At 50.4% G+C, this 23,449-nt stretch overlaps 1 protein-coding gene across 1 annotated transcript in view; it reads right to left on the bottom strand.

The window, feature by feature from the left end:
- Positions 1-947: 947 nt before the first annotated feature.
- Positions 948-23,449, bottom strand: part of med17 (mediator complex subunit 17) — a 59,088-nt gene continuing 36,586 nt past the window's right edge. The window contains exons 11-12 of the mRNA XM_038818374.1: positions 11,531-11,690; positions 948-1,439 (exon numbers count right to left, since the gene is read on the bottom strand). Coding sequence (XP_038674302.1) covers positions 1,231-1,439; positions 11,531-11,690 — 369 coding nt within the window. The 3' untranslated portion in view covers positions 948-1,230. The remainder of the gene's footprint in view (positions 1,440-11,530; positions 11,691-23,449) is intronic.

Raw genomic sequence — 23,449 nt, 5'->3', positions numbered from 1 at the left:
ATTTAGGTTTGCCCATGTAAATGCTGCAAATGTATGAATATAAATTAAATTCATAACTAGGAGCAGGTATCCTGCTGGGATTAATTTTCTAGCCATAAGAGAAAAATATTGGCAAATTCTCCTTGCAGTAGTTCTATTTTACGCAATGCAGCAGCTCAATTTCATTCCAGCCATTGCAATCTGTATGCATACGTAGTCATTCTGCATTGCAGGAATTTAAGGGGTAGAGAATATTTAGTTTGATAGAAATAATGTTAACAAAAAGTAGAGAAATCAATGGGCCATATTTTAGTTATAAAAGCCCACAGAGTAGAGAAATCGCTGGGAGGACAGGAACCCATTTACTGTGTCTTTGCCATGACTTTTTAAACTTAGTCATAGTATTGGCATTGTTTCTGGGTGTCTCGACCAATCTTGACAGGAGAGGCAGGATGATGCATGGAAGGCGTCAACGGAAGAATTTTTAGCTAAAGGCAAGAAGAGGGTCAGTTATGTTAATTGGTTAGCTGACTCGTACGTGGATCAAATTAACAGCAACAGCACAGGGTTTCATTCCCTATCCAGCTCGGGTAGACTTGGGGCCTGCCACCTTTAAAATTAACGTCACTTTGTGTGGTTCAGCAAATAATTCACCAAGACCCTGCATTTTGGCAGAGAAATCAAGATGACAACTGCCCTTGTATCGCACTTATTTGCATTGTCAGCATAATGTTACGTGTTGATGCAGACTCATTGGGCCGAGGGGATCTTTCTGCACTGTGCGATTCTGTGAACATCCTTGAGAGTACAATTTGCATTTTCAGGAATTGCTCTAAATGAAAAGAGTAGACAAATCTTTAGTCCAAATATCCCTCATGCATAATATTTCTACTGTTGGTGTGATCAGAGAGATTTTTAACATTTCAGTTTCATGAACTATAGATCAGGATTTTTCATTAATTTGAAAATCTGAAATTGAAATAAGTTTATTTTATTTACAAGAAACTTCTATATAAAAATGAAAAATTCAAAATTACATCTGCATCTCATCAAGTGAGTATGTAATCACCAATTGGGGACAATGTTTGGAAGCTGTTAAGTACATTCCAATGTTTTGGAAATTTCAGCAGCACAAAAGGTACTTTTTTTTTTGCTGAAGTTTTAAGTTTAAATCCTATTGCTCAGAATTCAGTGGAACAGTCTGGAGAAACTTCTGCATCGGAGGAGGTATCGGCATACAAAAGCCATCAATCATGGGCAGGGAGCAAGAGCTGCCATTAAGAGTTCCATTTTATAAACAAAATTGCGTCCTTCCATCTTATTCCACAATACTTCCTTGTATGGTCCTCGAAGGTGATTCCATTTATTGTCCTGCATCACATCACTCTTGGGAAGATCTTTGCACTGACTCCTAGGAAACTGGACCACCACTTTACAGCCACTTTCAGGCCCATTCCGTACTGTAAAAAAAAAAGGATGCCACTTGAAAGGGAATTTTATAAATAATCACACTTTATTGTGAATACAGTGAAGTGAACAGAATTAGGACCATTTGAAAAAGTTGCTTTGTTTTCAGTGAGCATGAAGAAAACCAAGTCTCAGTTAATATGCGATCATGGTTATATACAATTAATCATTTGTTATTTTTTAAAGTTGTAATAGGTAACATGAGCTTGGATCATTGCAGCAGTGCTCTGGGGTCTAATCTATTATGACTGAAGGCACTTCCAGTGACCGGTTATAGACAAGCGGCCATGGCTATGCTTACCTTCTTCTACTGGCAATTGTGTGAAAGTGAAAACAAAATGAAGACAAGAATACATCAAGTTTCATTCAAAATGCACTTCAGCTGCAGAAGTATCCAGACTTGAACATAGATCATAGAACGGTACAGCACAGTACGGACCCTTCGGGCCACGATGTTGTGCCGACCATTTAGCCTAATCTAAGGTCAACCTAATTGACACCCCTTCAATTTACTGCTGTCAATGTGCCTGTCCAAGAATCGCTTAAATGTCCCTAATGACTCAGACTTCACCACCTCTGCTGGCAGTGCATTGCACCCACCGCTCTCTGTGTAAAGAACCTACCTCTGACATCGCCCCTATACCTTCCTCCAATCAACTTAAAACTATGTCCCCTCATGACAGCCATTTCCACCCTGGGGGAAAGTCTCTGGCTATCCACACTATCCATGCTTCTCATCACCTTGTACACCTCTATCAAGTCACCTCTCTTCCTTCTTCGCTCCAGTGAGAAAATCCCTAGCTCCTTCAATCTTTCTTCATAAGACATGCCCTCCATTCCGGGCGGCATCCTGGTAAATGTCCTCTGTACCCTCTCCAAAGCATCCACATCCTTCCTATAATGAGGCGACCAGAACTGGACACAATATTCCAAGAGCGGTCTAACTAGAGTTTTATAAAGCTGCAGCAAAACCTCGCGGCTCTTGAACTCAATCCCCCTGTTAATGAAAGCCAACACACCATATGCCTTCTTAACAACCCATTCAACCTGGGTGGCAACTTTGAGGGATCTATGTATGTGGACCCCAAGATCCCTGTTACTCCACACTTCCAAGAATCCTGCCTTTAAACCTGTTTTCAGCATTCAAATTCGACCTTCCAAAATAAATCACTTCACATTTATCTAGGTTAAACTCCATCTGCCACTTCTCAGCCCAGCTCCGCATCCTGTCAATGTCCTGTTGTAACCTGCAACAGGCCTCAACACTATCTACAACTCCCCCAACCTCCGCGTCATCGCGAAACTTATTATCCCACCCTTCTACTTCCTCATCCAAGTCATTTATAAAAATCACAAAGAGGAAAGGTCCCAGAACAGATCCCTGCAGGACACCACTGGTCACCGACCTCCAGGCGGAATATTTTCCATCCACTACCACTCGTTGTCTTTTTTCAGCCAGCCAATTCTGTAACCAGACAGCCAAATTTCTCTGTATCCCATGCCCCCTAATTTTCTGAATGAGCCTAGCATGGGGAACCTGATCAAATAGAACATAGAACAGTACAGCACAGAACAGACCCTTCAGCCCTCGATGTTGTGCCAAGCCTCGTTCGAAACCAAGATCAAGCTATCCCACTCCCTGTCATTCTGGTGTGCTCCATGTGCCTATCCAATAACCTCCTGAAAGTTCCTAAAGTGTCCGACTCCACCATCACAGCAGGCAGTCCATTCCACACCCTAACCACTGTCTGAGTAAAGAACCTACCTCTGACATCCCTCCTATATCTCCCACCCTGAACCTTATAGTTATGCCCCCTTGTAACAGCTTCATCCACCTGAGGAAATAGTCTCTGAACGTCCACTCTATCTATCCCCCTCATCATCTTATACATCTCTATTAAGTAACCTCTCATCTTCCTTTGCTCCAAAGAGAAAAGTCCTAGCTCCCTCAACCTTTCCTCATAAGGCCTGTCCTCCAAACCAGGCAGCATCCTGGTAAATCTCCTTTGCACCCTTTCCAATGCTTCCACATCCTTCCTGTAGTGAGGTGACCAGAACTACACACAGTACTCCAAATGTGGTCTCACCAGGGTCACGTACAGTTGCAGCATAACCCCATGGCTCTTAAACTCAAGCCCCCTGTTAATAAATGCTAACACACTATAGGCCTTCTTCACGGCTCTATCCACTTGAGTGGTAACCTTCAGAGATATGTGGACATGAACCCCAAGATCTCTCTGTTCCTCCACATTCCTCAGAACCCTGCCATTGACCCCGTAATCCGCATTCAAATTTGTTCTACCAAAATGAATCACCTCGCACTTATCAGGGTTAAACTCCATCTGCCATTTTTCGGCCCAGCTCTGCATCCTATTGATGTCTCTTTGCAGCTTACAACAGCCCATACCTCATCCACTACTCCACCAATCTTGGTGTCATCAGCAAATTTACTGACCCACTCTTCAGCCCCCTTCTCCCATTCATTGATAAAAATCACAAATAGCAGAGGACCCAGCACTGATCCCTGTGGTACACCGCTGGTAACTGATCTCCAGTCTGAAAATTTTCCATCCACCACCACCACCTTCTATGTGTCAGCCAGTTACCTATCCAATTGGCCAAATTTCCCTCCATCCCACACCTCCTTACTTTCTTCATGGGGAACCTTATCAAACGCCTGTAAACCATATACACCACATCCACTGCCTGGCTTTCATCAATGTGTCGCGTCACATCCTCAAAGAATTCAATGAAGCTTGTGAGGCATGACCTGCCGCCTATCTTTAATCAAACTGTTTTTCTAAATAATCATAAATCCTATCTCTCAGAATCCTTTCCAATATTTTGTTCACCACAGACTTAATTCCCAGGGATTTCCCTATTCCCTTTTTTGAACAGGGGAACAATATTCGCCTCCCTCCAAACATCCGGTGCTACTCCAGTGGAGAGTGAGGATGCAAAGATCATCGCCAACGGTTCAGCAATCTCCTCCCTTGCTTCCCGTAGTAACCTTGGGTATATCCCGCCAGGCCCAGGGAACTTATCTATCCTGATGCTTTTCAAAATTTCCAGCACATCCTCCTTCTTAACATCAATCTGGTCAAGCCTATTAACCTGGTTCACACTGTTCTTATTTTTTTTTTAAAATAATTTTTATTGGAATTTCCTGAAAAATATATAGCAACAGAACAACAACAATAAACACCCCCCGGCACCCGAAACAACGCACGCAACGAACCCCCCCAGTCCCCCCAAACCCAACAAACAACAAAACAAACCAACAACAAGCAAATTAACTTAAATACCCCCCCCCCCCCCCCGTCGACCCAGCCCCTCACCGCCGAGCCAGAAAGTCGAGAAAAAAGGCCGCCACCCCCAAAGAACCCCTGCACCGACCCCCCAGGGTGAACCCGACCCCCTCCAGCTCAACGAACCCCGCCACGCCACTGATTCAGGTCCCCACGCTCGGAGGCCCCGCATCCCCCCACCGCAGCAAGATCCCCCGCCGGGCCACCAGGGACGCAAAGGCCAAACACTGGCCTCCCTCGCCTCCCGGCTCCACCCCAACCCCAAACATAGTGAGTCCCCAGCCTGGCCCGACCCCCACCACCGTCCCCGCCAGAACCCCCCCCAGCGCCAGGCATGCCCAAAACACATGGGCATGGCCCGCCGGGCCCCCCGAACACCCAATGCACCCGTCCCCACCCCCAAAAAACCCGCCCATCCCCGTCCTGGACACATGAGTCCCATGCAGCACCCCGAACCGGACGAGGCCAAGCCTCGCACATGAAGAGGAGTTCACCCTCCCCAGGGCGCCCGCCCACACGCCCCCCCCCTCAACCTGCTCCCCCAGCCCCACCTCCCACCCAGCCTTCAGCTCCTCCACCGACGCCCCCCCCCCCCCCCCCCCGGCAGACGCCAGACACCCTCCCATCCCCGACCCACACCCCCGAAAGCACCCCATCCCCCGCGGAGGAGGCAAAGGGAACCCCTCCACCCGCCACCCAGCAAACGCCCCGACCTGAAGGTACCTGAACAAATTCCCCGGGGGAGCTCAAACCCCTCCCCCAGCCCACCCAGGCCCGCAAACCCCCCGCCAATGAACGGGTCCCCCAACCTTCCAACGCCCGCCCCGCCCCACCCCAGGAACCCGCCACCAATGCCCCCCGGGACAAACCGGCGGCCCAAATCCCGAGGGCAGCCGCCGCCACCGGGCCCGCAGCGCACCCCGCCAGAGGGAGCGGCAAAGGCGCCGCCACCAGTGCCTTCAGGCTCGCACCTCCACAGGACGCCATCCCCACCCGCCCCCATGCTGCGACAACGAATGAACGGGCATCGTGCGACAATCACCAGGCAGGAATGTTCCCTTCCAGTCGGGGAATACTTCAGCAGTCAAGGGCATTCAGCCTCTGGTCTCCGGGTAAGCGTTCTCCAAGGTGGTCTTCATGACACGCGACAACACAGAATTGCTGAGCAAAAACTTATAGCTAAGATCCGCACGCATGAGTGCGGCCTCAACAGGGATCTTGGATTCATGTCGCATTACATCCACCCCCCACCATCTGGCCTGGACTTGCAAAATCCCACCAACTGTTCTGGCTTGAGACAATTCACACCTCTTTAACCTGTGATTATCCCTCTCCCTGGATCTGTAATAATTTGATTACCGCATTCCAAGCATTGTCCAGCATCTCTGACTTTGTCTATATAAATGTTTCTGGAACATACCTCGCCATTCACCTGAAGAAGGAGATGCGCTCTGAAAGCTCGTGTTTGAAACAAACCTGTTGGACTATAACCCGGTGTTGTAAGACTTCTTACTCTATTCTAGTGGCCAAGATCTTCGCCAGCAACTTGGCGTCCACATTCAGCAGTGAAATTGGCCTATATGATCCACACTGCAAGGGGTCCTTATCTCGCTTCAGGATCAGGGAAATCAGCGCCTCTGACATCGTCGGGGGCAAAACACCCCCCTCCCATGCCTCGTTAAAGGTCCGAGCCAACAGGGGGCCTAACAGGTCTGCGTATTTCTTATAAAATTCAACCGGGAACCCATCCGGTCCCGGCGCCTTCCCCGACTGCATGTGACCAATCCCTCTGGCCAGCTCCTCCAACTCGATCGGCGCCCCCAGTCCCTCCGCCTGCTCCTCCTGCACCCTTGGAAATCGCAGCCTGTCCTAAAAGATCTCCATTCCCCCTCCCACCACCGGCGGCCCCAACCGGTACAGTTCCCTGTAGAAGTCCCTTAAGACCCCATTGACCTCTGCCCCCTGCCGCACCACATTCCCACCCCTATCCTTCACTCCACCAATCTCCCTAGCCGCGTCCCGCTTGCGAAGCTGATGCGCCAGCATCCTGCTCGCCTTCTCTCCATACTCGTAGACCGCTCCCTGTGCCTTCCTCCACTGTGTCTCCGCCTTTCTGGTGGTCAATAAATCAAACTTGGCCTGCAGGCTACGCCCTTCCCCCAGCAATTCCCTCCTCCGGGGCCTCCGCATACCTCCTATCTACACTCAACAGCTCCCCCACCAGTCTCTCCCTCCTCTCCCTATGGGCTCGGATGGAGATCAGCTCCCCCCTAATCACTGCCTTCAGAGCCTCCCACACCATCCCCACCCGGACCTCCCCAGTATCATTGACCTCGAAGGTGCCTCTCGATACATCCCCGGACCCTCCTACACACCTCCTCATCAGCCAACAACCCTACGTCCAGACGCCAAAGCGGGCGCTAGTCCCGCACCTCCCCATCCCCAGATCCACCCAATGCAGAGCATGGTCCGAAATCCCAATAGCCGAATATTCGGCCTCCTCCACCCTCGGGACCAGTCCCCTACTCAGGACAAAGAAATCAATACGGGAATAAACCCTGTGCACGTGGGAGAAAAAAAGAGTACTCCCGAGCCCTAGGCCTCCCAAACCTCCAGGGATCCACCCCTCCCATCTGGTCCATAAACCCCCTCAACACCTTGGCCGCCGCCGGCCTCCTGCCTGTCCTTGAACTAGAACGATCCAGTAGGGTATCCAGCACCGTATTGAAGTCCCCCCCCCCCCCCCCCCCCACCCATGATCAAGCCCCCCACCTCCAGGCCAGGAATGCGGCCCAACATACGCCTCATGAAACCAGCATCATCCCAATTTGGGGCGTACACATTTACCAACACCACCCTCTCCCCCTGCAGCTTACCGCTCACCATCACATATCTGCCGCCACTATCAGCCACCACCTCAGACGCCTCAAACGCCACCCTCTTCCCCACCAGGATCGCCACCCCCCGGTTCTTCACGTCGAGCCCTGAATGCAAAACCTGCCCCACCCACCACTTCCTCAGACGAACCTGGTCCGCCACCTTCAGGTGAGTCTCCTGGAGCATGGCCACGTCCGCCTTCAGCCCCTTCAGATGCGAAAACACCCGGGCCCGCTTAACCGGCCCATTCAACCCCCTCACGTTCCACGTGATCAGACGAATCAGGGGGCACCCCGCCCCCCTCGACTAGCCATAGCCCATCGACTGCTCGCCCCTGGCCAGCACCCATTCGGCCCGTTTCCCACGGCGATAGAACCTCACCCCGACCCACACCAGCTCCTCCCTGGCCAATCCAGCAGCAACCACCGCGGTATCCCTCCCCCCCTCCCCCCCTCCTCCCTCCCCCCCTCCCCAACCACAGACCCCAACACCCCCCTTAAGACACAAAACCATAACCAACATCATCCGAAAGCGAGAGAAAAGAAGAAAGAAAAAAAAACACCAAACAGAATAACCAGCAACAGCATAAACAGTGATACAAAAAACCCCCACAGCCCCCAGTCCTAGCGAGTCCAACTTTTCAGCCTGCACAAAGGCCCACGCCTCCTCCGGGGACTCAAAATAGTAATGCCGGTCCTTGTAGGTGACCCACAGACGCGCAGGCATGCCGAACTTCACCTGCTTGCCGTGGAGCACCGCCTTCGTCCGGTTGAACCCAGCCCTCCGCATAGCCACCTCCGCACTCCAGTCCTGGTAGACGCGCACTACCGAATTCTCCCACTTGCTGCTCCTCACCTTCTTGGCCCATCGCAGCACACACTCCTGGTCACTGAACCGATGGAACCGCACCAGCACCGCCCGCGGGGGTTCATTCGCCTTAGGCCCCCTGGCCAGTACTCTGTGGGCCCCCTCCACGTCCAGGGGCAGATGGAAGTATCCTACCCCCACCAGCGAGTTCAGCATCACGGCCACATAGGCCGGCAGGTCCGACCCCTCCAGCCCCTCCGCGAGGCCCAGGATCCGCAAGTTCTTCCTCGATCGAAACTCCATCTCCTCAAAACGATCTTGCCACTTTTTGTGGAGCGCCTCGTGCTTCTCCACCTTCCCCATGAGGGCCGAGACCTCATCCTCGCGCTCAGAGGCCTGCTGCTGCAGCAACTCGAGTATCGCTGCACCCAGAGTTGTCGGGGTCTCCAGCAGCTTACTTGTCGTTACCTTCACGGATTCCAGCAACTCCCCTTTCAGCTCCATAAAATAGCGCAGAACCCCCGCTTTTCCAGGGGAGCTGCTGCCGTTTTTCTCCTCGCCCCACTCCGGGTCCGCACCATAAATCCCGGGGGGTTTTGCTCCAGACCCCTTTATCCACCGGGAATCGTCGAATCAGCACCGTTTGGGGCCCTTATAAGAGCCCACAAGTCCTATTAAAGCGGCTTAGCTCCGCATAGCCGCAACCGGAAGTTTCTTCACACTGTTCTCATGAGCAACAAGGTACCTCTCTCCAGTGAATACTGAAGCAAAGTATTCATTTCGGGCCTCCCCATCTCCTCAGACTCTAGACACATGTTCCCTCCACTATCCCTGATCGGCCCTACTCTCACTCTGATCATCCTCTTATTTCTCACATAAGTGTAGAATGCCGTGGGATTTTCCCTCATCCTTCCCGCCAGGGCTTTTTCATGCCCCCTTCTAGCTCTCCTCAGTCCATTTTTGAGTTCCTTCCTGGCTACCTTGTAACCCTCTAGAGCCGAGTCAGATCCTTGCTTCCTCAACCTTACGTAAGCTTCCTTCTTCCTCTTGACTAGAAGCTCCACTTCTCTTGTCATCCAGGGCTCCTTCACCTTACCATTCCTTCCTCGTCTCAGTGGGACAAAACTATCCAGCACTCGCAATAAGTGCTCCTTAAACATCCCCCACATTACTGTTGTGCATTTCCCCAAGAATAATTGCTCCCACTTTATGCTCCTCAGCTCCTGTCTAATAGCAGTATAATTTCCCCGTCCCCAATTAAATACCTTCCCGTTCTGTCTGTTCCTATCCCTTTCCATGACTATGGTAACGGTCAAGGAGTTGTGGTCACCATCACCGAAATTCTCTCCCACCGAGACATCTAGCACATGGCCTGGTTCGTTGCCGAGCACCAAGTCCAATATGGCCTCCCCCCTAGTCGGCCTATCTACATATTGAGTCAGGAAACCTTCCTGTACACAGCTGACAAAATCTGCTCCATCTAAACCATTTGCAGTAAGGAGGTTCCAGTCAATATTAGGGAAGTTGACGTCACCCATGACAACAAATCTGTTACTTCTGCACCTTTCCGGGCAGCACGGCGGTGCAGTGGGTTAGCACTGCGGCCTCACGGCGCTGAGGTCCCAGGGTCGATCCCGGCTCTGGGTCACTGTCCGTGTGGAGTCTGCACGTTCTCCCAGTGTTTGCGTGGGTTTCGCCCCCACAACCCAAAAATGTACAAGCTAGGTGGATTGGCCACTCTAAATTGCCCCTTAATTGGAAAAAAATGAATTGGGTACTCTAAATTTATATTAAAAAAAAATAACTTCTGCACCTTTCCAAGATCTGCTGCCCAATCTGTTCCTCTATCTCTCTGCTGCTTTAGGAGGGTCTGTAGAAAACTCCCAATAAAGTGACTGCTCCTTTCTTGTTTCTGACTTCTACCCATACTGACTCAGTAGACAAACCCTCCTCAACTAACTCCTTTTCTGCAGCTGTGATGCACTCCCCAATTAACAGTGCCACACCCCCTCCTCTTTTACCTCCCTCCCTATTCTTCTGAAAACATCTAAACCCCGGAACATCTAACAACCATTCCTGCCCCTGTGAAATCCATGTCTCCGTAAAGTCCACAACATCGTAGTTCCAAGTACTGATCCATGCTCCAAGATCATCTCCCTTATTCCTGACACTCCTTGCTTTGAAACAGACATACTTTAACCCATTCCACTGAGTGCAACTTTGTCCTATCAACTGTCTATACTTCCTCACAGACTTGCTGCATATTATTTCTACCTGTTCAACAGCTAACCTATCCTCTGATCCATAGCTCTGGTTCCCATCCCCCTGCCAAACTAGTTTAAACCCTCCCGAAGAGCTCTCGCAAACCTCCCACCAAGGATATTGTTTCCCTCCAGTATAGGTGCAATCCATCCTTCATGTACAGGTCCCACCTTCCCCAGAAGATATCCCAATGATCCACATATCTGAAGCCTTCCCTCCTGCACCAGCCCTGTAGCCACGTGTTGAGCTGCACTCGCTCTCTGTTCCTTGCCTCACTTGCACGTGGCACCGGTAGCAATCCTGAGATCACTACTCTGCTTGTCCTGCTCTTTCGCTTCCAACCTAACTCCCTAAAATCACTTTTTAGATCTTCATCCCTTTTCTTAGCTATGTTGTTGGTGCCTATGTGCACCAAGACATCTGGTTGCTCCCCCTCCCCCTTACGAATTCTGTCAACTTGATCTGAGACATCCCTGGCCCTGGGAGGCAACATACCTTCCAGGAGTCTCGTTCGCGACCACAGAATCTCTTATCCGTTCCCCTAACCATTCAGTCTCCCATCACTATTGCTGTTCTATTCTTCCGACTTCCCTTCTGAGCCACAGAGCCAGGCTCAGTGCCAGAGACCTGGCCGCTAGGGCCTTCCCCCAGTAGGTCATCCCCCCCCAACAGCAGCCAAAGCAGTATACTTGTTTTGAAGGGGAACGGCCATGAGGGATCCCTGCACTGTCTGCCCTTCCTTTTTCTTCCCCCGACTGTAACCCCTTGAACTCCAAAGAAGTTGATTCCTCATTCACTGTGCAAGAACTTTATCTTTAGGACACACTTACCTGAAATTGAATACTCGCCATTGGGTGAAGCCACGGTTATCGCAGAAGCATTTCCAATACTCTCCACTGGACCCAGGCCCACATGGTTGCTGAAGCTCAATAGATGCCAGCCCATTACTTTGGCCAATTGCTGAACCGCATGGACCTGATGCTGCGACATCTATTAGGGCACAAAGTAGAAAGATCATGTCTCTTGGAGCTTTAAGATTATCCAGAGATCCTACTTACATATACAAACATAACATTCACTCTGCAACAAAACATACCACAGGTACTGTGCACTATGAAACCTCCATCTAAAAGTCTATATTTAAAAAATCAGAAACTGCATCAAAATTGATATAAGAGCAATGGTCTCAGGCATTTCACCTAACACAGGATAGAACTTAACACTGTCTGTGCCTCATATATTCATTCCCATGTCGGTGTCTCAAAATTATGGAGAAAAGATTCTTCACATAAACTAGCCAATTTGGGTGCAGCAATTCAAGTGTTCTGGAATTAAGGACAATATAGATAAGCTATATATTACATGGCATGGAAAATACATTTCTAACCGTAAAAAAAATTGGTGAGCAGTATTTGTATTGGATTGGATTTGTTTATTGTCACGTGCACCAAGGTACAGTGAAAAGTATTGTCCTGCTTACAGTCTAGACAGATCATTCCATAGACAGATCATTCTCTAGATGAAAAAACATAGGGCAAACATAAATACACAATGTAAATACATAGGCACAGGCATTAGGTGAAGCATACAGGATTACTCAGCAGAGAAGATGTGTGATGGGATCAGATCAGTCCATAAGAGGGTTGTTTAGGAGTCCGGTATCAGCGGGGGAGAAGGTGTTTTTGAATCTGTTAGTGCGTATTCTCAGACTTTTGTATCTCCTGCCCGATGGAAGAAGTTGGAAGATTGAATAAGCCGAATAGGAGGGGGTCTTTGATTATGCTGACCGCTTTCCCAAGGCAGTGGGAGGTGGAGAAAGAGTCAATGGATGGGAGGCGGGTTCAAATAATTGACAGGGTAGTGTTCATGACTCTCTGCAGCTTCTTACGGCCATGGACAGAGCAGTTGCCAGACCAGGCTGTGATGTCGCCAGTTAAGATGATTTCTAAGGTGCAGCAGTAAAAATTGGTCAGAGTCAATGTGGAGATGCCGAATTTCCTTAGTTTCCTGAGAAAGTATAGATGCTCTTGTGCTTTCTTGATCGTGGCGTCGACGTGGGTGGACCAGGACAGATTGTTGGTGACCTGCACAGCTAGGAATTTGAAGCTGTCAACCATTTCCACCTCGGCAGCATGGAACATACCACTGAGCAAATGAGCTTTAAATATCTTTAAAATTGCATAAAATTATCATTTAGAGTCAGCATTTCAAGGATTCCAAGAATAACCTGATATTTATGATTATGAACCAGTTTGAAAAATGCAACATCCCAGCAGCTGAAAGGCAACAGATCTATTATAAACAAAAACAGGAAACGTAGGGCAGCACGTTCAGGTCTAGACATCACATTTATGTCTTCATTCAAGTAAGGAATCAGGAATTTAATGACGGTTTTATCAGGAGACTAGCAAGCATACTTTCAACAAACAGTAAATTGTAAATAACTAACTAAAATTAAATGCCAATAGCTGCGTAATGAAAGCTCCAAAAATAAAAGCACATAGAACTAAATCCTGCATTTCGGTTACAAGTGCCAAATTACTGAGAGTTTTAATTAACTGGAAATTCTCAAAGTGCAATTCATACAGAATTGCAAAAACTAACTACAAAATATCTAGAAAATAGAAGCAGAAAGGAGATCTTTCGGCTCTTCGAGCCTGCTCCTCCATTCATTATGATCATGGTTGATCATCAAGCTCACTACCTCACTTCAGCCTTCCTCCCATGTCTCCATTTAGCCCCAAGAGCTATATCTAATACCTAACTCCTTCTTGAAATTACACAATGCTTTGGCCTTAACTACTTTTTGTGGTTGTGAATTCTACAGATTTACCAATCTCTAGGTGAAGAAATTTCTCTTTACCTTCATCCTAAAAGATTTACCCCTTATCCTCAAACTATGACCCCTAGTTCTGGACTTCCCCACCATCGGGAACATTCTTTCTGAATCTACCCTGTCTAATCCTGTTAGAATTTTAAAAGTTTCTAAGAGATCTCTTCTCACTCTTCTAAACTCCAATGATATAATCCTAACCAATTTAGTCTCCCCTCATATGACAGTCCCGCCATCTCAGGAATCAGCCTGGTAAACCTCCGCTGCACTCCCTCCAGAGCAAGGACATCCTTCGTCATATAAGGACGCCAAAACTGCACACAATACTCAAGGGATAGCCTCAGAAAAATGCCCTATACAATTGCCGTAAAACATCCCTATTCTTATACTCAAATGCTCCAGCTATGAAGGCCAACATAACATTTCCTTACTCCCAGATGAACCAGCGCGTTTACTTTTAGCGACTGATGCACGAGGACACCAAGATCTCGCTGAGTATCAACCTCTCAATTTATACCCAAAGTATTTTTGCTACTGAAATGGATGTCACATTTATCCACGTTATACTACATCTGCCATGCAAATGCCCACTCACTCAGCCTGTCTAAATCCTACTGAAACATCTCTGCATTCTTCTCACAGCTCACCCTCCCACCAAACTTTGTACCATCTGCAAATTTGGAGCTAACACATTTAGTTCCCTTGTCCAAATCATTAATATATAACGAGTACAGTTGGGGTCCTAGCACAGGTCCCTGCAGTACCCCACTAGTCACTGCCTGCCAATTGGAAATATACCCATTTATTCCAACTTTTTGCTTCCTGTCTACTAACCAGCTTTCTATCCACCTCAAGACACTACCCGCAATCCCATGCGCTTTAACTCTCGCTGATCCCGCCTAAACTAAACAAACTCCCCTACCCCCTCATTCCCTGAACCCCTCTTATTGTACCTGTTAACAGTTTAATTTTCCCCGAAGAAGTCGATAAATGGCTGCCACCTCCAAACTAACCCTAACATTGATCCTCTCAGGGTGAACTTAATTTTCTCAAGCCTGAGAAACCCGGACATGTCACTAACCCATACCCCCGATTTCGGGGACTCCAAGTCCCTCCACGCTAATAAGATCCGTCTCCGGGCGACCAAGGAGGCAAAGGCAAAACGGCAGCCTCTCTCACCCCCTGGACTCCCGGGTCTTCCGACACTCCAAAGGTCACCACCTCTGAACTCGGCGCTACCCTCGCATTTAGCACCGTGGACATGACATCGACAAATCCTCCAAGCTTCGGACATGCCCAAAACATGTGGACATGGTTTGCGGGCCCTCCCACACACCTCACACCTGTCCTCTACCCCAAAAAACCGGCTCATTCGGATCACATTAAATTGTATCAGGCTGAGCCTGACACATGATGAGGGCGTGTTGACTCTACTCAGAGCATCTTCCCACAGATCTGTCTATAGCTCTTTACCAAGCTCATCTTCCCACTTGCGTTTCACCTCCCCTATCTGGGTTCCCTCCCACTCCATGAGCTCTTAATAAAACTTTTGAGACTTCCTCGACCCACCGTTTTTGAAACTACCCCATCCTGTATCCCCTGTGACGGTAGAAGCGGAAAGGTCGAAACCTGCCTTCGTACAAAGTTCCGCAGATAGCGGAAACCCATTCCCACCCGGCAATTCAAACTCCTCCTCCAAATCATCCAAACAAGGAAAGCTCCCATCGATAAACAGATCCCTCAGCCTCTCAATCCCTGCTCTCTGCCACCTCCGAAACCCCCCATCCAACCTCCCCAGGACAAACCGGTGATTGCCACAAATTGGAACCCAAACTGGCGCTCCCTCCCATGTGCTTCTGCCACTGTCCCTAAACTCTCAGAGCCTCAACCACCACCGGGCATGTGGAGTCCCGGGACGGCAAGAATGGCAGAGGTGCTGTTACTAATGCCCCTGAGCTTGTGCCCCTACAGGATGCCGCCTTAATCAGCTCCCATCCCGACCCCTTCCCCACTACCCACTTCCTGATCATGGCTATATTTTCCGCCCAGCAGTAATTCTTAAAGCTCGGCAGGGCCAACCCTTCCCTTCCCCCACCTCGGCTCTGCTCCAGCAGCACTTTCCTTACTCACGGGATTTTACCCACCCACACAAACCCAGAGAACACCGCATTGACCCACTTAAAAAAGGCCTTTGGTATAAAAATAGGGAGACACTGGAAAACAAACAAAAATCTCGGGAGAACCGTCATCTTTATGGTCTGTAGGGCAGCATGGTGGCGCAGTGGTTACCACTGGGACTATGGCTCTGAGGACCCAGGTTCGAATCCCGGCCCTGGGTCATTGTCTGTGTGGAGTTTGCACATTCTCCCCGTGTCTGCGTGGATTTCACCCCCACAACGCAAAAGATGTGCACGTTAGGTGGATTGACTATGCTAAATTGCCCCTTAATTAGAAAATAAATAAATAAATAAATGGGTACTCTAAATATATATATATTTTTTAATCTTTACGGTCTGTACCCTCCCCGCCCGTGACGGCGGGAGCATGTCCCACTTCCAAAAGTCCTCCTTCGTTTGCTCAACTAACCGGGCCAGATTTATATGCAACTGCCCCCATCCCCATGCCAACTGAATTCCCATGCCACCTAAGTATCGAAAACTCCCTCCCACCACTTTAAATGGCAACTCCCCAGCCTCCTCTCCTGCCCCCTCAAAAAACCCCCACAAAAACCTTACTTTTACCCATATTCAATTTATACCCCGAGAACAGGCCATATTTCCCCAAGATCCGCATAATCCCCCCCCCCCCCCCCCCCCCCAAGACTAGTCCCTTCCATCCCTTTTACGCTCTCAGCGGGATCGCCAACGGCTCTATAGCCAAGGAAAACAACAGTGGGGAGAGTGGACAGCCCTGCCTCGTCCCCCGGCTCAGTCCAAAATAGTCCGAGCTCACTTGGTTCGTCCGCACACTCGCCATTGGCACCTGGTACAGCAACCGGACCCAGTCTACAAAGCCCTGCCCAAACCCAAACCTCCCCAGGACGTCCCACAAATAACTCCACTCCACCCGATCGAAGGCCTTCTCCGCGTCCATTGCAACCACCACCTCCACCTCCCTCCCCTCGGAGGACATCATGATTAGATTTAAGAGCCTTCTAACGTTGGCTGTTAACTGCCTCCCTTTGACAAATTCTGTCTGGTCCTCCCCTATCGCCCCCGGAACACAATCCTCTCTCCTCGAGGCCAAAATCTTGACAAGCAATTTGGCGTCCACATTTAGTAGGGAGATTGGCCTATATGACCCGCATTGTTCTGGGTCCTTCGCTCGTTTCAAAATCAATGAAATCGAAGCCTGTGACATTGTTGGGGGAAGAACACCCTTAGCCTCATTAAACACCCTCAATAATGGATCCATCACCCCAGATAACTTCTTATAGAATTCCACTGGGTATCCGTCCAGCCCCGGGGCCTTGCCTGACTACATGGCCTCCAATCCCTCCACTACATCAACAAGCCCGATCGGGGCACCTAGCCTCTCCACCAGCCCTTCCTCCACCTTTGGGAACTCCAAACCCTCCAAGAATTGCCTCATCCCCCTCCACCACAGCTGGGGGCTTCGACTCATACAGTCGACTGCAAAATTCCTTGAACACCCCGTTCACCCCTGCTGGGTCAAAGATACTGAGCGCGATTCTCCGAACCCACGCAGGGTGGGAGAATCGCGGAAGTGCTGCGCGAAGCACGCCACGCCGCCCTGGCACCCGCACGCGATTCTCCCACCCCCCCAAAACGGTGTGTCACGTTTTGCGACAGGCCGCTCAGAGAATTGCCGCTCCGGCCCGGATGGGCTGAGTGGCCTGCCGAATCCGACCGGTTCACGCCGGCGCCAACCACACCTGGTCGCCAGCATGAACAGCGCGCGACCGCTGCGTGTGGGGCCTGTGGGGGGCGGAGGGAGAATCGAGCACCAGGGGGATGCTCAGAAGGGGTCTGGCCCGCGATCGGTGCCCACCGATCATCGGCCCGGCGTCTCTGAAAGACGCACTCTTTTCCCTCCGCTGCCCCGCAAGATCAATCCTCCATGTCTTGTGGGGCAGCGAAGGGGAAGATGGCAAACACGCATACGCGGGTGACATCATTCAGGCGGCGCCGCTTTGACGCAAGCGTCAAGGCGGGGGGGTGGGGAGAATGGGGGGCGAGGAGCGGCCTCCGACGCCGGAGTGAAACACTCCGGTTTTCACTCCGGCGTTGGCACGTTGTCTCCCTTTGGGAGAATTTCGCCCAGTGTTCCTCCCACTATCCTTCACTCTTCCTATCTCCCTGGCCACCTCCCATTTCCTGAGCTGGTGTGCTAACATCCTACTGGCCTTCTCCCCATTTTCATACACCACCCCTCTTGCCTTCCTCAACTGCCCCACCGCCTTCCCTGTGGATATCAGGCCAAACTCCATCTGCAATTTCTACCCTCCTTCAACAGCCCCGCCTCCTGGGCTACCGATTACATTCTATCCACCTGAAGCACCTCCCTAACCAGCCTATCATCTCCATCTCTGCCCGCTCCACCTTCTCCCTACGAGCCCGTACCAAAATCAGCTTCCCCCCCTAACTAATGCCTTCAGTGCCTCCCATACCGTTGCTGCCATAACCTCCCAGTGTCATTTATCTTCACGTAATTCTGGATGGCCTCCCTCACCCACACACACACCTCCTCATCCGCTAACAGTCCTACATCCATTCTCCATTGCGGGCGCTGACCCCCCCCCCCCCCCCCTTTTTACTCACACGTAAATCCACCCAGTGTGGGGCATGGTCCGACACAACAATCACCGAATGCTCGGCATCTACCAACCCACCAGCAAAGCTCTGTTCAAAACAAAAAATCAATCCGGAAGTACATTTTGTGCACATGGGGAATAAAAGAAAACTCCTTCGCTCTTGGTTGTCGGAACCTCCGCGGATCTAGCCCCCCATCTGGTCCATAAAGCCCTTCAGCTCCTTCGCCGCGGCTGGCACCCTCCCTGTCCTTGAACTCGATCGATCCACCCCCCCCCCCCCCCCAAAACGATAACCCTTCTCAGGACAGCCTCCAGCCTGCGTCACATGCCTCCTCAGGTCCGCCCTCAGGCATCCACTGTCATCGATCCCCAATTTGTCTCCAGCACCAGTCCCTCCCCTGTCAGCAGAACAATACCCCCCCCCCCCCCCCCCCCCCCCCGAATAACGGATTAACAATCCCAACCCCCCTGAACAAACCTATCACCTGCTCGACCCCGACTGCGCTGCCGTGATCTAGCCCGCCCAGCTAGCCTGGTAGCTCCCGCCCATGGCGCCAAGCATCCTATCCCCCACTGACCTCCCTCCCCCCTGCTCGAACATACATATGCAAAACATCACAATCCCCCAAACACAAAAGAAGAAAATTCCACCCACCATCCCCATTAAGAACAAAGTTAAACCGCAAAAACTGAGCAATGGCCCAAACCTTAGTGCAAAACAATACATACAAAACCCCAAAGAGAAAAGAAATTTAGCAGCATATCAAGAACAAACTACTCGCGCCCAAGTTCAATGTTCTCCATCACCTGCCAGTCCCCTGTCCTTAACAAAGTTCATCAAATGGCGTTCGTATGGGGGGGTAAAAATGCTAGGATCCCAAAGAAGGTCCTACAAAAAACAAAATCCGGGGGGGGGGCTAGCCCTCCCGAATCTACAATTCTACCACTGGGCGGCAACAGCCGAGCGAGTAAGGGGATGGATCCAGGAGCCAGAAGCCGAGTGGGTGCGTGCGGAGGAGGCCTCCTGCATGGGAACCTCCCTCCGGGCCCTAGCCACGGCAGCACTCCCATCTCCACCCAAAAAACACTCCAGCAGCCCAGTGGTGACAGCCACCCTCCAATCCTGGAACCAACTGCGGCAGCAATTTGGCCTGTACAAAATGTCAGACAAGGCTCCCATCTGCAACAACCATAGGTTCAAACCAGCACTGACTGACGCCACCTTCAAAAGGTGGAGGCAGGACGGGGGGGACACTGACAGTCAGGGACCTATACACGGACGACAGGATCGCAACACTGGACGAACTGACAGAGAAATTTCAGCTAGCTGGGGGGAACGAGCTACGGTACCTGCAGCTCAAAAACTTCCTACGAAAGGAGACAAGGACGTACCCACAACCGCCACGACAGACACTACTGGAAGACCTACTGGACGCAAGTATCCTAGAGAAAGGGAACTGTAGTGACATGTATGACCGACTGGTAGATAGGGACGACACCGTACTGGACGCAACAAGAAGGAAATGAGAGGACGACCTGGGGATGGAGATAGGGTGGGGACTCTGGAGCGAAGCACTGCATAGGGTCAACTCCACCTCCACGTGCGCAAGGCTCAGCCTGACGCAACTAAAAGTGGTACATAGAGCCCACTTAACGAGAAACCGTATGAGTAGGTTCTTCCCGGAGGTGGAGGACAGATGTGAGCGGTGCCAAAGAGGCCCGACCAACCACGCCCACATGTTCTGGTCTTGCCCCAGACTTGTGGAGTACTGGACAGCCTTCTTCGAGGCTATGTCCAAAGTGGTGGGGGTGAGGGTGGAGCCATGCCCGATAGTGGCGGTCTTCGGGGTTTCAGACCAGATCTATTCCTGGGGAGGAGGGCGGACGCCCTTGCCTTTGCCTCCCTGATCGCCCGCCGTAGAATCCTGTTTGGCTGGCGGTCAGCAGCACCGCCCAGAGCTGCAGACTGGCTGTCCGACCTCTCGGAATCTCTCCAAATGGAGAAAATCAAATTCGCCATCCGAGGGTCAGACGACGGCTTCCACAGAACGTGGGAGCCATTCATGCAATTGTTCCGGGACCTGTTTGTGGCCAACGTACAAGAGGAAGAATAGTCGGGTGGCCAAGAATCAGGGGAAAATGGACGGGAATCGGGGGAAGGTAGCCGGGGGGGCGGGGAGGGGGGGGGGGTTACGGGCTCGTTATGGGGGTTTGATGGCAAGCCAAGGCCCAAAACCAAACTATACATAAATGCCTATAAACATGTGCCTCGGCCATATTGGGGAATGTAAAATATGTATGCTGGCTAAAGGGGGCAGCCACAATTGTTGTTATGAAGATGCTTACCTGTAAATATTCATGTTAAATTTTTGTGTTTTCTTTTTTTCTCTCTAATAATTTGTAATTTGTCATATATAAAATATGAAAACTCAATAAAAAACATTTATAAAAAAAAACAAAGTTCATCACCTCATCTGGTGATGCGAAATAAAGTTCCTGCCCTTCATAAGTGACCCACAAACGCGCTGGGTACAGCATGCCGAACTTCACCCCCTTCTTAAAGAGGGCCAAATTCATATTGTTGAAACTCGTCTTTCTTTTGGCCAATTCCATACCAACGTCCTAGCAAATACGCAGCTCTTTGCCTTCCCATACGCAGCTCCTCGTCTGCCTGGTCCACCTCAAGATCTGTTCCTTGTTCAGGAACTGGTGCATTTGTACCATTCCTCAGCCACTTCCTCATAAGCGCACTGTGCACCCAGTCCACCTCCAAGGGTCAAGCAAACTCACCTTCCCCCAGAAACTTCTCGAACCTAAGCGCCACATATGCCCCTGTGTCCGATCCTTCGCTGCCCTCCAGGAGGCCAACAATCTTCATGTTCTGTCTGCGCGATCTGTTCTCCAAATCCTCCACTTTGTCTTGCAGCCTTTTCCTGGTGGTCCTTCATCAGCCCCATCTCCACCGCCATCGCGGCTAGCTGCTCATCATGCTCAGCAACCGCCTCTTCCACCTTCTAGATGGCCTGGCCCTGGGCTTCCAATATCTGCTCCACATGGTCAATCCCCATCTTAATCGGATCCAGGTATTCCTTCCTTTGCTGATCAAAGTTCTCCTGGAGAAAGGCCACGTTGCTCTGTTGGGAGACGGCAATTTCGGTCCCTGGCCCCCCGCAATATTCTCCAGTGCTGTAGACTCCACTCCCGTCTTCGACCAATGTTCTCCTTTTCAAACCACTTCTGGTCCATGAATCCATAGACTGGTGTGGAATCCTTCTGATCTACTGCACCAGTCTCCTGTTATATCGATCCAACCCCGTAAATTGGCGGAAAAAGGTCCCAAAGGTCCACCACGAGTGGGAGCTACCAAATAAGCGACCACTCACTCCATGGCCGCCACCGGAAGTCCTAAATTTATCCTTTTAATATCAAATAATATTAACTAGTATTAAATAATATTAACTAGAGCCCTTATTCTCTGCTCCTTGTTATTATAGAATACATAAATGTACTCGCCCAATTAGCTCTTTTGATTTCCTGGTTCTGCTTTCAGATTCACTTCCCTTTTATCCTCCCAGCTTTGTTCCCTGACTGTTATATCTTTCAGTTATTTAATTTTCAGCTATTTAGACACAGTTCCTAATCAGGTACTCACACCAACCAATCAGCTTACTGCTTTCCTGTGACTTCACTGGAGATTTTTTTCTCAAACCGCTGCCTGAACAGCTTTTCCCAGACTGCTTCACTGTGATGCTGACTGCAGGACACCCTTCCCAGGTACTTAGCGTACATAAATCAGCGATGCACCTTTGCCGTTTAGAGTGGGCCGTGGCGTTCTTCTTCTTGGGCAGTACCTCAGTCGAGGATGACTTGCTTCCACTCCAGCGAGGTGGGTTCTGCAGTGGCTGAATAGTCCAATCCTGGATCCGCACAATCTGCCACAGGTTTGGCAGGTGGTGTTTGATGAGGTGGATGAGAGGGATGCTCTGAATTCTGCGCTCTCTTTCTGCTGTTTACTCCGCGTGCTCTACCCTGCAACTCTCGGGTGATTGGTGACTTCGCGGATGCTACTTCTCCAGTTTATACATTCTAAGGCAAGCGATTCCCACATGCCGATGGGGATGTTGCATTTATTTAGGGAGGCTTTCAAACCAGCCTTATAGCGTTTCCTCCGCCTTCCTAGTGATTGCTTGCCATTGCAGAGCTCGGAGCAGTGTACCTGTTTCAAGAGTCTCGGGCCGGGCATACAGACAATGTGGCCCGCCAATCGTAGTGCCTCAATAAGGGGGATATTGGCTTGGGAGAAGACTCTCACGTTGGTATGCATTACCTGCCAGTGGATTTGCAGGATTTTGCAGAGACAACATTGGTGATATCTCTCCAGGGATCGGAGGTATATGCTGTTCATTAGCCATGTTTCAGATACACATAGGATTTCGGGACCACGGCCACTCTGTAGACCATGAGCTTGGTGCTGGATTGAGGTCTCAGTCTTCGAACACTCATATCCTCAGGCGTCCGAAGACTGCACTGGCACATTGGAGTCTATGCAGGATTCCATTGTCGATGTTTACTCACTCTGAGAGGAGGCCCCTGAGGTGTGGGAAATGATCCACATTGTCCAGATGCGCATCGCTATCTTGATAGTGGGGGACGGGGACGGGGGACGACAGACTACTGTTGTGTGGCAGGAACGGTCTGATAGCGATCCTTTGTTTTCCCAATGTTTATCTGAGACCACACTCTCATATGCCTTGGTGATTGCGTCGCCGATAATTTGTAGCAAGGCCCGAGTGTGTGTGCACACACTGCAGCTCAATGCCAGAGGTTAGGATGGTCTTGGTTTTGGCCTGGAAGTGCCGGAGGTTGAACAGCTTCCCACTTGTCTAGTAGGTCAGCTCCTGTCCAGCGGGGAGCTTCATGGTGATGGGGTGGAGTTTTGCTGCAAGGAAGATGGAGCAGAGCGTTGATGCAATGCACAACCCTGTTTGACCCCAGTTCGCACACACATTGGATCTGTGGTGGTTCCTTTGGTGATGATCACAGCTTCCATGACATGGGTGAAGCAGGTGGAGACTGGTCGTGAATGTCTGCGGGCAGACAAATTTGAGGAAGCCGTTCCACAATCGCTCATGGTTGACAAAG

The sequence above is a fragment of the Scyliorhinus canicula genome, chromosome 14 (assembly GCF_902713615.1).
Source record: "Scyliorhinus canicula chromosome 14, sScyCan1.1, whole genome shotgun sequence".
NCBI lineage: Eukaryota > Metazoa > Chordata > Chondrichthyes > Carcharhiniformes > Scyliorhinidae > Scyliorhinus > Scyliorhinus canicula.
Note: the sequence above shows the minus strand (reverse complement) of the source record. Positions and strands in the feature narration are given on the sequence as shown.